The sequence below is a fragment of the Heptranchias perlo genome, chromosome 1 (assembly GCF_035084215.1).
Source record: "Heptranchias perlo isolate sHepPer1 chromosome 1, sHepPer1.hap1, whole genome shotgun sequence".
Lineage (NCBI taxonomy): Eukaryota > Metazoa > Chordata > Chondrichthyes > Hexanchiformes > Hexanchidae > Heptranchias > Heptranchias perlo.
In genome coordinates this window covers 21,582,541-21,600,345 of record NC_090325.1, presented here as the reverse complement: position 1 = coordinate 21,600,345, position 17,805 = coordinate 21,582,541, and the positions used below count along the sequence as shown (strand labels likewise).

General features: G+C 42.1%; 2 protein-coding genes across 2 annotated transcripts; one reads left to right on the top strand and one right to left on the bottom strand.

Annotated features, from left to right (window-relative positions):
* The first annotated feature begins 5,863 nt into the window (after positions 1 to 5,863).
* On the top strand, positions 5,864 to 11,961 carry LOC137323736 (oxytocin-neurophysin 1-like). Its single transcript, XM_067987648.1, has 3 exons — positions 5,864 to 6,011; positions 9,312 to 9,516; positions 11,796 to 11,961. The coding sequence occupies exons 1-3, from the start codon at positions 5,892 to 5,894 to the stop codon at positions 11,849 to 11,851; spliced, it is 381 nt and encodes a 126-aa protein (XP_067843749.1). The 5' UTR covers positions 5,864 to 5,891; the 3' UTR covers positions 11,852 to 11,961.
* A 450-nt stretch (positions 11,962 to 12,411) lies between these two features.
* On the bottom strand, positions 12,412 to 15,670 carry gnrh2 (gonadotropin-releasing hormone 2). Its single transcript, XM_067987520.1, has 3 exons — positions 15,533 to 15,670; positions 13,437 to 13,520; positions 12,412 to 12,450 (listed from the first exon to the last, which is right to left on the bottom strand). The coding sequence occupies exons 1-3, from the start codon at positions 15,668 to 15,670 to the stop codon at positions 12,412 to 12,414; spliced, it is 261 nt and encodes an 86-aa protein (XP_067843621.1).
* Between the last annotated feature and the right edge of the window lie 2,135 nt (positions 15,671 to 17,805).

Here is a 17,805-nt window from a genome sequence, read left to right as displayed (position 1 = left end):
AAATGAACTACAGGTTCAAATTCAAATTGGAGGGTATGACATGATAGCTATTACTGAGACATGGCTGCAGGATGGTCAGGATTGGGAACTAAATATACCAGGTTATAAGGTCTACAGGAGAGACCGGGAAAATGGAAGAGGGGGAGGAGTAGCCTTAATGATTAGAGATGAAATCACTTCAATGATAAAGGAGGATATAACGAGAGGTAAGCAGCCAACAGAGACCTTATGGGTTGAATTGAGAAATTGGAAAGGATCTAAGACTATAGTGGGAGTTGTATATAGGAGCCCTGGCAGCAGCTCTGAAGTGCGAGATTGTATAAATCCAGAGATTTGACAAGCGTGTAAGAAAGGCATAGTGGTCTTAATTGGGGACTTTAACCTTCACATAGATTGGGAAAAGCAGACTAGCAACTGTCAGAAAGGTAGTGAATTTCTTGAGTGTGTCTGGGATAGTTTTCCAAAGCAGTATGTCCTAGAGGCAACAAGGGGGCAAGCCACACTAAATTTAGTAATGAGTAATGAACCAGATTTAGTTAACGGCTTAACTGTGCGTGAACATCTATCCAATAGCGATCATAACATGATCGAGTTCAATGTAGTGTTTGAAGGGAAAAAAGTGAATCAGTTGCTAAGATTCTAGACTTGGGTAAGGCCGACTTCAAAGGGATGAGAGAGAGACTGTCCGCAGTAAACTGGGCAAATCTGTTAATGGGTGAAACAACTGATGATCAGTGGGAAATGTTTAAAGAAACATTTAACGTGATACAGAATCAGTTTATACCCTGAGGGGCAAGAACTCTACTTGCCAAAAAAAACAGCCACGGACAACTAAAGAGGTAAGGGACAGTATAAGACATAAGGAAAGGGCATACAAAAAGGCAAAAAATGGCACAGATCCTGGCGAATGGGAAAGATACAAAGATCAACAAAGGGTCACAAAACAGATAGTAAGAGCTACAAAAAGAGAGTATGAAAAGAAACTTGCAAGGGATATCAAAACCAATACAAAGAACTTTTATAGTTACATTAGGAAAAAGAGGGTGGTCAGGAGCAGTGCTGGCCCCTTAAAAACTGAAAGTGGGGATATTATCATTGACAATGGGGAAATGGCGGACATGTTGAACGATTACTTTGCATCAGTATTTACAGTCGAAAAAGAGGATAGCCTGCCGGAAATCCCAAGAAAACTATATTGAATCGGGGACAGGGACTCGATAAAATTAACATAAGTAAAGCAACAGTAATGACGAAAATAATAGCACTAAAGAATGACAAATCCCCAGGACCAGATGGTTTCCATCCCAGGGTTTTAAAGGAAGTAGGTGAGCACATTGCAGATGCCCTAACTATAATCTTTCAAAGTTCTCTAGATTCAGGAACTGTCCCTCTGGATTGGAAAATTGCACATGTCACTCCGCTTTTTAAGAAAGGAGAGAGAGGGAAACCAGGGAATTATAGACCAGTTAGCCTAACATCTGTTGTGGGGAAAATGCTGGAGTCTATAATTAAGGATAAGGTGACTGAACACCTCGAGAATTTTCAGTTAATCAGAGAGAGCCAGCATGGATTTGTGAAAGGTAGGTTGTGCCTGACAAACCTGATTGAATTTTTTGAAGAGGTGAATAAAGTAGTGGGCAGGGGAATGTCAATGGATGTTATTTATATGGACTTCCAGAAGGCATTTGATCAGGTCCCACATAAGAGACTGTTAGCTAAGATAGAAGCCCATGGAATCGAGGGAAAAGTACGGACTTGGTTAGGAAGTTGGCTGAGCGAAAGGCGACAGAGAGTAGGGATAATGGGTAGGTACTCACATTGGCAGGATGTGACTAGTGGAGTCCTGCAGGGATCTGTCTTGGGGCCTCAATTATTCACAATATTTATTAACGACTTAGATGAAGGCATATAAAGTCTCATATCTAAGTTAGCTGATGACACAAAGATTGATGGCATTGTAAGCAGTGTAGATGAGAACAGAAAATTACAAAGCGATACTGATAGATTAGGTGAATGGGCAAAACTGTGGCAAATGGAATTCAACGTAGACAAATGTGAGGTCATCCACTTTGGATCAAAAAAGGATAGAACAGGGTACTTTCTAAATGGTAAATAGTTAAAAATAGTGGATGTCCAAAGGGACTTCGGGGTACAGGTACATAGATCATTGAAGTGTCATGTACAGGTGCAGAAAATAATCAATAAGGCTAATGGAATGCTGGCGTTTATATCTAGAGGACTAGAGTACAAGGGGGCAGAAGTTATGCTGCAGCTATACAAAACCCTGGTTAGACCGCACCTGGAGCACTGTGAGCAGTTCTGGGCACTGCACCTTCGGAAGGACATTTTGGCTTTGGAGGGAGTGCAGCGTAGGTTTACTAGAATGATACCCGGACTTCAAGGGTTAAGTTACGAGGAGAGATTACACAAATTGGGGTTGTATTCTCAGGAGTTTCGAAGGTTAAGGGGTAATCTGATTGAAGTTTATAAGATATTAAGGGGAACGGATAGGGTGGATAGAGAGAAACTATTTCCGCTGGTTGGGGATTCTAGGAGTAGGGGGCACAGTCTAAAAATTAGAGCCAGACTTTTCAGGAGCGAGATTAGAAAACATTTCTATACACAAAGGGTTGTAGTAGTTTGGAACTCTCTTCCGCAAACGGCAATTGATACTAGCTCAATTGCTAAATTTAAATCTGAGATAGATAGCTTTTTGGCAATCAAAGGTATTAAGGGATATGGGCCTAAGTCGGGTATATGGAGTTAGATCACCGCACCTGGAATACTGCATACAGTTTTGGTGTCCATACTTAAGAAAAGACATTCTTGCTCTCGAGGCAGTACAAAGAAGGTTCACTCGGTTAATCCCAGGGATGAGGGGGTGGACATATGAGGAGAGGTTGAGTAGATTGGGACTCTACTCATTGGAGTTCAGAAGAATGAGAGGCGATCTTATTGAAACATATAAGATTGTGAAGGGGCTTGATCGGGTGGATGCGGTAAGGATGTTCCCAAGGATGGGTGAAACTCGAACTAGGGGGCATAATCTTAGAATAAGGGGCTGCTCTTTCAAAACTGAGATGAGGAGAAACTTCTTCATTCAGAGGGTAGTAGGTCTGTGGAATTTGCTGCCCCAGGAAGCTGTGGAGGCTACATCATTAAATAAATTTAAAACAGAAATAGACAGTTTCCTAGAAGTAAAGGGAATTAGGGGTTACGGGGTGCGGGCAGAAAATTGGACATGAATTTAGATTTGAGGTTAGGATCAGATCAGCCATGATCTTATCAAATGGCGGAGCAGGCACGAGGGGCTGAATGGCCTACTCCTGTTCCTATGTTCCTATCCAGGCTGACACTTCTGTGCAGTACTGAAGGAGTGCTGCACTGTCAGAGTTGCATATTTTGGATGAGATGTTCAACCAAGTTCCTGTCTTCCCTCTATGGTGGATGTATGAGTTCCCATGGCACAATTCTCTCCAGTGTCCTAATCAATATTTATCCCTCAACCAGCATCACTAAAACAGATTATCTGGTCATTATCAAATTGCTGTGTGCAAATTGGCTGCTGCATTTCCTACATTACAACAGTGACTACACTTCAATAAAGGCACTTGCCTACCCCTTTAAGCTGCTGCAGAAACTTAGTCCTGCACAAAAAAGGTACTTTGGAACATCCTGAGGTCATGAAACCTATATAAAAGGGCTTTCTTTTCATTCTATGCCTAGGAATTCTGAAACAAGACAGAGAACCCTGGAGATATCCTTTATGCCACAAGCTTAACCTGCATTGTAACTTTGCTATTACTGAAAGAAAGATCAAAATGTCCAAAGGTCCTTCGTCCCTTCTCATTAAGGTCCTAAGCGACTGTATCGGGACTGAAATTGGTATCCATCGGTGTCCCCAGATATGAATCAAAAATTGCAAAAGTTACCCCTTGTATTTTCTAATCAATACTTTTGAGATCTCTTCTAGAAAGAGCCATGCAAAGCCATAATCTTGCATTTGGGGGAAACTACCATCATAATTCCCTATTTAACCTATCATTCAAGATGTGGAGTAGAATGCACTAGATCCCCGGGTGAGCCCACTAACTAAACAACAATCCTCAGAAATGCCCAGAACAAACACACCGAGGCCATCCAACACATCATTGAAGAAAGCAGCGAATAGTGTGGGTGACAGTGGACAACATTGCCTCACTCCTCTTGAGAGGGACAGGTTTAGTGAGTTTATCTACTGTTGGAGCCGAATCTGTTGCACCCCACCAGAAAAAAATCTAATATTTGACTATGTACAACCATAGATTCAGCTTCATTATGGGGGCTGCACTGAAAGCAATAAAAATGGGTTTCTTCTGAGCCTTACAGCACCCCCCATATAAAGGCACAATCTACACTCTTCTGAGGAAAGTGAAACCTAGCCTGCTCCGTTCTGATTATTCCACAGGCTGCCAAAGCACTGGTCATGTGCACTACAACCACCCAAAGAACCATCTTAAGAGCCGCAGATATCAGTGAGATTCCTCTGCAATTTTCATTATTAGGATCCTCCTTCTCATGAATGGAACCCACATTTGCATTCATGCCTCAAAGAAACCTATTAGTCAGCTACAGAAAGGCAACTCCAAGGGAGTCGGTGTTTCTTGTCACTGTTCTCTAAGACCACTGCCAGTTCCTCATCTCCTTCAGCTACAGCACCTTTTAGGAATTCTATATGAATACCATCCACAGCTGCTGCCCTACCATTATTTAGGTCATCCAATATGGTCACCTTCCTTCTATTGAACTGGTGCATTAATACTATCTCTCTATACAGCGTTCCATCAACTTTCCCAACCATTCCACGCAACTGGGTCCTTATTACAATCAGATGACGAGTCAGTATCGTACTTGCTCCAGCCCCAGAGAACATCCTCAATGGAGAGCATTGGGCTCGTTGCTCATTGGCAGTAGCCCTGAAGAACCTTTTTGGCCATAACTGATGTCAGAATTTGACCAACAAGAAGAAAAATGTAGGATTGTTTTGGTGTCATTGTGCACCCTTGTATTTGGAGGCAACCCGCTGATCTGGTTTCATATACTTACTGACCTCCCTGGCTGCATCATAATCTACAATTAAAGCAGCTTCAAGTACCTCTTTAAAGGCCCTCTACTTTGGTCTAACAGTTACGTTAACAGAGAACTGGATTGCTCGAGTCTACTGCATTCCTTCCAGATATACTTTTAGAGAAGAAGCTTGCCCACCCCCTATAAGCTGCAGCAGAAACTTAGTCCTGCACAATTTCCTACACACCAACATTCCCAATCCTGGGGTTTGTCCATAATATTAAAATCAGGTTGACCCAGGAAATTTGCGTGGGGTCAGCACACTATGGGTCACACAGGTGCAAGTCACACACCACCTGACCTCCTGTTGAGTTTAGGCCCAATTGGCAAATCTATGCTATAATGTCAATTGTTATCAGACCATATTGTGCACAGCCCTTTAGAGAGACTTTGAGACAGAGAACCAACAAATATTTGCAAAGGGGCAACAGAAAATATGATCTTCTTGCATTAGGTTCAAAGATAGTAACATTTAATTGGAAAATGATATTCAGATTTGAATGTCCTGCACTCATGACGTTAAATAAATTAGTTCCCTTCTTTACTAATTACAAAAATAAAGCATTGGTCGAGGATATGGACTGACCTCAGGTGGATCGTGAGTGACACTGTACTTGTGTTCATTACAATAGATTAGAAAATATATTCACCCTGTGGTAAATTAGTAAAATGATCGCATCTCCGTACCCTGAACGTTTGTTCGAGGGTATAAATATGGAGAGGATTCATAAATTCTCAGTGCAGTTTGAAAGGTTTGCCGGGTCCAGATTCACTGCCAGAACATCATGCACTCCACCTTCCTCGCAGTTTGTCTCCTCTGCCTCGTCCCCTTCACTTCAGCTTGTTACATTCAGAACTGCCCCATAGGAGGTAAAAGATCCATCATGGACACGGAGATCAGACAGGTAAGGAGCAGCTTTCTTTGTCTTTCTTTCAAGTTGTTTAAATGCTGTTGATTCCATTGGGTGATCATATTAACAACTGAGGAGGAGTAAAATTTATATTTGAAGATCCCAATGTGTATTTCATCTTTTTGTTACTGATGTATTTCATTATGTTGCCTTTATACTGCAACTGTTGGTTGGAGTCCAGTCGCTATGGTAGAATTGTAGAATCATAGAATGGATACAGCACAGAAGGCCCATCGAGCCTGTGCCGGCTCTTTGTAAGAGCAATCCAGTTAGTCCCATTCCCTCGCTCTTTCCCTGCAGCCCTGCAAATGTTTTCATTTCAAGTATTTATCCAATTCCTTTTTGAAAGCCATGATTGAATCTGCTTCCACCACCCTTTCAGGCAGCGCATTCCAGATCATAACTACTTACTGGGTAAAAAAGATTTTCCTCATGTCGCCTTTGGTTCTTATACTGATCACCTAAATCTGTGTCCTCTGGTTCTTGACCCTTCAGCCAACAGTTTCTCTTTATTTACTTTATCTAAACCCTTCATGATTTTGAACACTTCTATCAAGTCTCCTCTCGACCTTCTCTGCTCTAAGGAGAACAATCCCAGCTTCTCCAGTCTATCCACGTAACTGAAGTCCCTCATCCCTGAAACCGGTCTAGTAAATCTTTTCTGCACCCTCTCTAAGGCCTTCACATCCTTCCTAAAGTGCGGTATCCAGAATCGGACACAATACTCCAGTTGTGGCAGAATCAGTATTTTATAAAGGTTCAACATAACTTCCTTGCTTTTGTACTCTAGACCTCTATTTATAAAGTCCAGGATCCCGTATGCTTTTTTAATCGCTTTCTCAACCTGTCCTGCCACCTTCAAACATTTGTGCACATATATACCCCCAGATCTCTCTGTTCCTGTGCCCCCTTTAGAATAAACCATTTAGTTAATTTAGCATCTCCTCATTCTTCCTGTCAAAATGTATCACTTCGCACTTCTCTGCATTAAATTTCATCTGCCAGGTGTCCGCCCATTCCACCAGCCTGTCTATAGTCTCTTGAAGTCTATCACTATCCTCCTCACTGTTCACTACACTTCCAAGTTTTGTTTCATCTGCAAATTTTGAAATTATGCCCTGTGCTCCCAAGTCCAAGTCATTAATATATATCAAAAAAAGCAGTGGTCCTAGTACCGACCCCTGGGGAACACGACTGTACACCTCCCTCCAGTCCGAAAAATAACCATTCACCACTACTCTCTGTTTCCTGTCACTTAGCCAATTTCATATCCGTGCTGCCACTGCCCCTTTTATTCCATGGGCTTCAGTTTTGCTGACAAGCCTATTATGTGGCACTTTATCAAACACCTTTTGAAAGTCCATATACACAATGCCCTCATCAACCCTCTCTGTTACCTCATCAAAAAACTCAATCAAGTCAGTTAAACACAATTTGCCTTTGACAAATCCACACTGGCTTTCCTTTATTAATCCACACTTGTCCAAATGACTATTAATTTTGTTCTGGAATATCGTTTCTAAAATCTTCCCCACTACCGAGTTTAAACTGACTGGCCTGTAGTTGCTGGGTTTATCCTTATACCCTTTTTTGAACAAGGGTGTAATATTTGCAATTCTTCAGTCCTCTGGCACCACCCCCATATCTAAGGATGATTGGAAGATGATGACCAGCACCTCTGCAATTTCTACCCTTACTTCCCTCAGCAACCTAGGATGCATCCCATCTGGACCGGGTGACTTATCTACTTTAAGTACAGCCAGCCTTTCCAGTGGTTCCTCTTCATCCAGTATCTCAACTACCTCTTTTACTGTGACTTTGGCAGCATCTTCTTCCTTGATAAAGACAGATGCAAAGAACTCATTTAGTAACTCAGCCATGCCCTCTGCCTCCATGTGTAGATCTCATTTTTGGCCCCTAATCGGCCCCACCCCTCCTCTTACTACCCTTTTACTATTTATATGCCTATAGAAGACTTTTGGATTCCCTTTTACGTTAACCACCAGTCTATTCTCATCCTCGCTCTTGGGTAGGGTTGCCAACTCTGGTTGGACATATTCCTGGAGGTTTCATCACATGACTCCTGCCTTCAACTGCCCCTCCTGGTCAAACAGCCTTTTTTTCCCCATCTCCAATATTTTTTTATAACTAATAAACAAAATTGTTCAAACAAAATTTTAAAAAATAACACACAATTTTTTTTTAATGCCCCAATGATTTTTCTCTCCAGTGTTGCTCACAGCAGTGTCTTGGAGATTATTTTTTAATTCCTGGAGACTCCAGGACAATCCTGGAGGGTTGGCAACCCTAAGCTATGGTGGCAGTTTCAGCCGATCAGTATTCACTTTACTCTCCTGGGCAGGAGAGATTACCTGGACATACACAACAGCGTTCACTCTCAGTAAGCATTTCGTTCAGCTCGATTTAAAAACAATGTCCAGGAGGTCAAAGAGACCCCTTCAACACTCTTTAGAACATGTGTGACACTGCAGTAGATTTATATTCCATTCAGTGTGAGGCTGCCTCCTCCAGGGAGTCTCAGTCCACTTTTTCCTATAGTCTGGTTGGGTTCTGACTCCGGATTTGTGTAGCTGCAAATTTAGTGCAGCCGTGAAGCACCGTAAAATAAGATTTTTCAATCTGTGGCTTTAGGGCCATATGCGACCCCAGAGCCCGGGCAATCCAGCTCTCGAAACTCAGGTAAAACAGGCCTATTAGCACATATATTTCTTGTTTATTATATTTAGTATGATGTCAGCCTTGGATTAGTGGTAGCACTCTCACTTTTCAGTCAGAAGACTGTGGGTTCAAGTCCCATTCCAGGAGTTGAGTTGAAATCTGGACATTGCGGTGTAGTACTGAGAGAATGCTGTCAAAGGTGCTGTTTTGTGGGTGAGACATTAAAGTGAGGCCCCATCTGCCCTCTCAGGTGAGTGTAAAAGTTCCTATGGCCTATTTGAAGAATAGCAGGGGAGTTATCTTTACCAACATTTATCCCTCAACCAACATCAGGAAAACAGATAATCTGATCATTTATCTCATTGCTGTTTATGGAAACCCTGCTGTGTACAAATTTGCTGCTGCATGTTCCTACATTATAACAGTGACTACACTTCACTGACTGTGAAACGCCTGAGGCTGTGGAAGGCGTTTTATAAGCGAAGATTCTTTCTTAAAAGCGCAGTTACAATTTCGCTTCAAAGAGTGAACTGTGAAAACCTTCTCCCTGGGTTTTTATCTCAGTAACTAAGACCTTGACACCACTGACACAATTCCTTTTCTAATCCTTCCCAGTGTATGCCATGTGGTCCTGGAAATAGGGGTCAGTGCTTTGGAACTAGTATTTGCTGTGGGGAGGAAATTGGCTGCTACATTAGAACCTCTGAGACACTGAGGTGCCAGAAGGAAGACTACCTGCCGTCCCCTTGCGAACCTGATGGAAGGCCCTGTGGTAGAAACAGCGGGAAATGTGCCTCATCAGGAATCTGCTGCACTGACGGTGAGTAGCTGACTCATCAATCCCATCTTAGTCAAAAGGGTCTTATTTCAGAACAATATAAACTAAATGGCACAATTTTAGAGGGGGTGCAGGAACAGAGAGACCTGGGGGTGTCATACACAAATCTTTGAAGGTGGCAGGACAAGTTGAGAATGCTGTTAAAAAGGTGCGTGGGTTCCCTATAAACAGAGGCAAGGAAGTTATGCTAAACCTTTATAAATCACTAGCTGGAATATTGTGTCCAATACTGGGCACCGCACTTTAGGAAGGATATCAAGGCCTTACAGAGGATGCAGAGGAGATTTACTAGAATGGTAACAGGGATGAGTGACTTCAGTTATGTGGAGATTGGAGAAGCTGGGGTTGTTCTCCTTAGAACAGAGAAGGTTAAGGGGGAATTTAATCGAGGTGTTCAAAACCATGAAGGGTTTTAATAGAGTAAATAAGGAGAAACTATTTCTAGTGGCAGAAGGGTTGGTAACCAGAGGACACAGATTTAATGTGATCAGCAAAAGAGGCGACATGAGAAAACATTTTTTTACGCAGCGAGTTATTATGATCTGGAATGCACTGCCTGAAAGGGTGGTGGAAGCAGATTCAATAGTAACTTTCAAAAGCAAATTAGATAAATACTTGAAGGGAAAAAATTTACAGGGCTATGGGGAAAGAGCATGGGAATGGGAATAATTGGATAGCTTTTCCAAAGAGCCGGCACGGGCACGATGGGTCGAATGGCCTCCTCCTGCGCTGTACCTGCTATGATACTATGATATGAAAGAAAGAAATAACTTGCATTTGTACAGCGGCTTTCAGCACTTCAGCACATCCCAAAGCGCTTTGAAAGCTATTAGAGGACACAGATTTAAGGTCATTGGCAAAAGAACCAAGGGCGAGATGAGAAGAATTATTTTTACGCTGCGAGTTGTTATGATCTAGAAAGCACTGCCTGAAAGAGCGGTGGAAGGAGATTCAATAATAAATTTCAAAAGCGAATTGGGTAAATATTTGAGTGGAAAAATTTGCAGGGCTCTGGGGAAACAGTGGGGAGTGGGACTAATTGGATAGCTCTTTCAAAGAGCCAGCACAGGCAGAATGGGCCGAATGGCCTCCTTCTGTGCTGTATCATTCTATGATTCTAACACAACTAAATGGAAAATGCAAAGGACCAATAATAATCCCAAATATAAGTGAGTGCGTGTGCGTGTGTGTGTGCAAGTGTGCTTACTCAAACCTTTCCATTCGATCGACTGGCTTCAAATGTAGGAAGTATTACATGTCCACTTTTGCCATCACCTATAATCATAGTTAGTTTGCATTAGTTTGAGTTAAGTTACAATGATGTTTCCTCTGGGGCTGTTTCAGTTGACATAGGCTTTAAAACGTTATACATTGTCCCCGGCCCATCTGGCAGGAGTGTAATTTATAATCTTCTTAAAATAACCAGTATTTCTGCTCTCGGTGAAGATAAATAAGGGGTAATTTTATGAATTCACAATCCTTGTGCAGACCTGCCAAGAGCCCATACCAGAATTTTAGAAGCTCGCCCCTCTATAATTTTCTATCGACCAATTGCCAAAATGAACTCCTGGCAGGTGAAGCTGAACACACCTTCATATTCCTGGTAAGTGCCAGATGACTGGATGGTGCAGTGCATGAGAACACCGGACTCCCACCTTTGGAACCCAACCAGTCTGCTGGGGAAAAGGTTTCTTCCCTTGTGGCTGTAAACGTCCCAGGTATAATGAGTTTGTATGGTTTCAAACTAGCTTTTAGTTTTCTTGGACCTACAGCATAATACAGCCCAGGATTCAGCACATAATTAGCATAAAATTGGATGTGTCACTAAGAGAACCACAAGGATGTCTAATGTGGGAATGTCACGATGGTCCAGTAGAGAAAATACCTCTTAGATTGTGGTTAAAGCACATTGTTGGGCAGAGTAGAGGAAGGTCTGAACTATATCTAACCCATACTAGACCCTTCCTACTTAGTGGATATACAGCACTCTACTCCCTAGTAATGAAGTTCTCCATCTCAATGAGCACAGAATTTAACTTTAGAAATTGAATAATTTTCATGATGTTATTTTTTCCCAGATTTAGTTTGCATAAATACATTTTAAATTTTTTTTCTTAATGTGCTTATATGAAGGAAGTCCATTTTAATTGTCTTGCACACTTCTGTGACGATGCCGTTATGGATATTGGAGATGGTACATGTAATGGTGGCGGTGAAGGTGTACACAGGCAACAAGTAATTGTTGTGTTCCCCTGTTACAGAGAGCTGTGCCATGGATCCCATGTGTGATACCAGGACCATCTTCTCTTCAGATTAATGTGTGCCTCCGAGGGAAACCTGATCACCGACACAAGACCAGAAACCCTGAATTGTCACCTGAAGCTCGATGCCTATATACATTGAATACAATCATCTTTTAATGCTAAATAGATAGAAATTATAACTTGTAAAGATTTTCAGACATGTACAGATGCTTTAAGATCAATGTGAAATAATGCCAAAACTTGGAATAAAGGTTCACAATAAATAAAACACACCAACTATTTGCTCCTTGTTTTAAATTTTTCTCATTTTCAAACAATGACATTTACGAGCTGGTGTAGATATGTAGCAAAATAAAGTCCTTTATTTCAGAGGGTGGGAATTAAAATGCCAGAAGGAGAAACCTCGCTGTAGTGTTTAAACTAGTGTCACATGAACAGCCTCACAGCGTCCACTGATAATCCTCGACCCCTGTACACGAGAAGAAGCATTCAGGTATTTGACTCAAACTCTTTGCAGATTTTAAAATCATATTTTTGGAGAAAAGTGTTTTCAGTCATGTCACCTTCGCGGGTTACAATTTACACTGGGAGCAATCTTAAAGGAAGGTAGATCTCATTTCTTCTTCTGAATCTGTCGCACCAGCATATCAGTCTGATGTTATGGCGTAGACCAGGGAGGTGAAGTGCATGGGGGAGAGAAAGAACAAAGTTCATATACTTCCATATTTATCCAGCAAAGCCCAGATTTGTTGATATTCTAAAGAATTATTTCCAATATAAAGATAATCAGGACTCTCCCTAAGGATAATTCCAACCCTGCATTCCTACAGTTCTATACTATAACTATTCTTGTTGCAGGTGTAACCGTTAGGTCTGGAATCACAGGAACATCGCCAACAGATTCTGGATAACAGTGTACATTCAAAGAATGATACAGCACAGAAGGAGACCATTCGGCCCATCGTGTCTGTGCTGGCTGGTTGGAAGAGCTATCAAATTAGTTCCACTCTCCCGCTCGTTCCCAATAGCCCTGCAAATTTTTCCTTTCAAGTATTTATCCAATTCTTTTTTGAAAGTTACTATTTAATCTGCTTCCACCATCCTTTCAGGCAGTGCATTCCAGATCATAACAACTCACTGTGTGAAAACATTTCTCCTCATCTCCCCTCTGGTTCTTTTGCCAATGACCGTAAATCTGTGTCCTCTGGTTACTGACCCTCCTGCCAGTGGAAACAGTTTCTCCTTATTTACTCTGTCAAAACCCCTCATAATTTTGAACACCTCTATTAAATCTCCCCTTAACCTTCTCTGTTCTAAGGAGAATAAGCCCAGTTTTTCTCATCCCTCCATGTAACTGAAGTCCTTTCTACTTCTTGAATCCAGAAATTTACCAAAACCAAAACTGATGATTGAAGGATTTTAGAGTCTACATCTATAAGATGTCTCAACACAGCTCTGCACAGCTTGTGGCCCTGTGCAGGGTAAATGCAGGATGAAACAGGTTTTTCCCACAGTGTCTTCTTTCATGAGTAAAAACAGAACAACCTGTTGTTCAGAATTTTTATGCATTTTTTCTAAATGAGTTTGTTTACAAGTCATTATTTTTATTTACTGAACCGTTAAGAGTTCTTTAATTACCAAAATGCTCCTTATAACGTGTTTACGTGGGCTTCTCAGGAACATGCAGTCCTCTCCTTCACATAACTTGATTTCTTCTGAAACCTGGGAAGTAACAATAAATTTTCAATTCAAATTGTGCAGCACAATAATCTTTGACCATTATTTTAGTTCTCCCCACCCCCCTACTTATTTATCTCAAGGGGGCTGGAATGCAAAGGGGAGGAAGTGATGCTTCAGTTGCATAGAACCTTGGTCAGACCCCATCTGGAGACTGTGTTCAGTTCTGAGCACTTCATCTCAGGAAGGATATATTGGCCTTGGAGGGGGTGCAGCACAGACTCACCAGAAAGATACCAGGACTAAAAGAGTTAAATTATGAGGACAGGTTGCATAAACTTGGCTTGTATACCTTTGAATATAGGGTATTGAGGGGTGATCTGATCGAGGTGTTTAAAATGTTAAAAGGATTTGATAGGGTAGATATGGAGAAACTATTTTCTCTAGTGGGGGATCGAGGGGACAAAATCTTAAAATTAATCTTAAAAAACTTATATTCACCAAATGGCCATGGGCAATGCCAATGGGCAATTGACTAGTATCACCTATTAATATATTAAAAATCTTACATCTGTGTGTATTTCCCGAAAGTGTTTTCCATTATAAAGTCCACAATTTTAATGGTAAGTGCTAATGTAAATTTGGCACCTTATAATTACGCCTTCTCCTAGTGGAGATGGTGCAGCATCTGGCTGAAGGGGAAATGTTCACCCAGGCAGTTTCCATTATAAATGTGGACAATAAAAATATAAAAATAAGAACAGAATGTATGAATTTAAAATGAGTTACATCTGTGTGTCCTGGTCCAATTATCCCCTGACCTCTAAACATGCTTCAACTGAAGATTACATTTGATCTTGACTCCACATGTGCAATGCAATAAGAGATCAACTAATGTATATCTTTAATTGCAGAAATTTAGACAACAATCTGCTTTAACCACAATGCCATTCTAGCCTCATAGAATCAATTTAAGTGCTAATGTAAATTGATTCTCTGATCATGGTGTATAGTTAACCAACATCTTGGCAGCACCTACCAAACCTGCGATCTCCACCATCATGAAGGACAAGGGCAGCAAGTGCATGGGAACACCATCACCTCCAAGATTCCCTCCATGTCACACACCATCCTGACTTGACGTTTATCATCATTCCTTCATCGTTGCTGGGCCAAAATCCTGGAACTCCCTACCTGACAGGGACTGCATGGACTGCACGGTTTAAGAAGAAGGCCCACCACCACCTTCTTGAAGGCCACTATCGATGGGCAAAAATTCTGGCCTTGCCAGCGATGCCCACATCCCAAGAATGAATAAAAAATAAATCTAACTGGTACTGTAGCTAGGAAAAACAGTTTTTTAAATGTTACTTTTCAAAATTTTAAATACATAATATAAAATTTAAATATCCTTTCTGCACCAAGGTATGACCTGTAGTACACAAGCCAAGGTTTTTAGCTGTGTTTAAGTAAAGATCTCCTTTAAGAATATTCCACCCTCCATAAACTTGAGCTCATCCAAAACTTTGCTGCCCGTATCCTAACTCGCACCAAGTGTCGTCCTCCCATCACCCCTGTGCTCACTGACCTACATTGCCTCCTGGTCCGGGAATGACACGATTTTAAAATTCTCATCCTTGTTTTCAAATCCTTTCATGGCCTCACCCCTCCCTATCTCTGTAACCTCCTCCAGTCCTACAACCCATCGAGATCTCTGCGCTCCTCCAATTCTTGCCTCTTGCACATCCCCGATTTTCATCGCTCCACCATTGGTGGCCGTGCCTTCAGCTGCCTAGGCCCCAAGCTCTGGAATTCCCTCCCTAAACCTTTCCGTCTCCCTACCTCTCTCTCCTCCTTTAAGACCCTCCTTAAAACCTATCTCGTTGACCAAGCATTTGGTCATCTGTCCTAATGCCTCCTTATGTGGCTCATTGTGAAATTTTGTTTGATAATCACTCCTATGAAGCACCTCGGGATGTTTCACTACATTAAAGGCGATATATAAATGCAAGTTGCTGTTGTTGAAGGTTAAGAAACAGAAAGCGACTAGGACTCACCTCTGGAGATTGGGGCAGACCCAGTTCCCTTTTCCCCCCTGGATACCAACCATGAGACCAATGCTGGGCTCTGGAAAACTGAGCGTTAACAATCAGCAGCAGAAAAACCAGGAGGTGAAGGTTTCTCTGGAAAGCCATTACGTGTCTGTGGGAGAGCTTTCTGTACCTGGTTTATAGCACTGTTGAATAGACAAGAGAGTCACTGTAATTGACAAGTTGTTGAAAGGATATTTCCGACTACACCGAGAATGCACAGGGGGTACATATGAAATGTATACAGATACATGGGGAATGATTTTTACTCAGAGCCAGGTACCCCACGCGTCGGTAGATATTTGCGTGGGGTACCTAGAAGTTAATTGAGTGTGTCGCAATCTGCAATCGCAATCGAAGGTGAGTATTTCAGCTTCCAGGTGTCCCGCGCGTCAGGCAGACAGATTGATAGGCTGACTGCCTGTTGTCAGTGAAAGGAGCGACAAATCAAAGAGTGGGGGGTGGGGGGGAGGGAAGGAGAGATCATCGGGCTTTGAAAAAATCAGAGGAAACTGAACGTGGAAGACATCAGGGGGAGAGGGGTTCATCCAGCATCGAGGGGAGGGAGTCCGGCAATGGGGAGGGGTGGGGGTCGGCCAATCACGGAGGTCCTCTTGGCCAGGTGAGCTTGTCGGGCCTGGATGAAGCACTCGTGCTCCTCCGGGCCCACAAGCAGTGCAATAAAGGCACCTCACCTCATGGATCTGGCCCCTTCCCGCCTGCTTTCACCTGATGTGAATGGGAAGCAATGGGAATCCCAAACAGGTGCTGGTAAATTATTTTAATTTTCCAATACACAAAATATTAAGTACCTCAAGTATCTCAATGAGGTGCATTGCCCTTTTAAGTATCGGCCCGTTGGCTTTAAGTGTGGGCGGTACTTCCTGGTGTCTGCTGACCACACGCAGACAAACCTGCCTGGGTTAAACCCAGAAGTGGGCGAGTTGGAGCAGGCATGTGATGGTCCTCCAAGAACCTGTTATTTTTAACCTCCCTTCTGTTCTTGGGGATTAAAATTGACCCCATGAAGAACACAGATAGATTTGTGTATAGCACACGTTGCAAAATTTGTGCTAGTTCATTTTTGCATACTTATGAAAAAGTGTTAAGGATGATGCTATGTTCTGAGTGTTTAAATAGTACATGGCTAATCTGAACCTAATGTTATATTTGAATGAGGTTCAGTTCCCTCATGCTAAGTAACATAATTAAATGACACTCTTTGAAGTTAATGAATTAGCTTCAGCAGTACGAGATCTTGCATTCTCTAATAGCTTTCAAAGCGCTTTGGGATGTGCTGAAGTGCTGAAAGCCGCTGTACAAATGCAAGTTATTTCTTTCTTTCATATCATAGTATCATAGCAGGTACAGCGCAGGAGGAGGCCATTCGACCCATCGTGCCCGTGCCGGCTCTTTGGAAAAGCTATCCAATTATTCCCATTCCCATGCTCTTTCCCCATAGCCCTGTAAATTTTTTCCCTTCAAGTATTTATCTAATTTGCTTTTGAAAGTTACTATTGAATCTGCTTCCACCACCCTTTCAGGCAGTGCATTCCAGATCATAATAACTCGCTGCGTAAAAAAATGTTTTCTCATGTCGCCTCTTTTGCTGATCACATTAAATCTGTGTCCTCTGGTTACGGACTCTTCTGCCACTGGAAACAGTTTCTCCTTATTTACTCTATCAAAACCGTTCATGATTTTGAACACCTCTATCAAAACTCCCCTTAACCTTCTCTGTTCTATGGAGAACAACCCCAGCTTCTCCAATCTCTCCACATAACTGAAGTTCCTCATCTCTGGTAGTTTTCTAGTAAATCTCTTCTGCACCCTCTCCAAGGCCTTTGACATCCTTCCGAAAGTGTGGTGCCCAGAATTGAATACAATATTCCAGCTGAGGATAACCAGTATTTGTACTCTCGGCCTCTATTAATAAAGCCCAGGATCCCATATGCTTTTTTAACAGCCTTCTCAACTTGTCCTGCCACCTTCAAAGATTTGTGTATGTGCACACCCCCAGGTCTCTCTGTTCCTGCACCCCCTTTAAAATTGTACCATTTAGTTTATATTGCCTCTCCTCGTTCTTCCTACCAAAATATATCACTTCACACTTCTCTGTGTTAAATTTCATCTGCCATGTGTCTGCCCATTTCACCAGTCTGTCTATGTCCTCCACATTGTTCACCACATTTCTGAGTTTCGGGTCATCTGCAAACTTTGAGATTATACTCTCTATACCC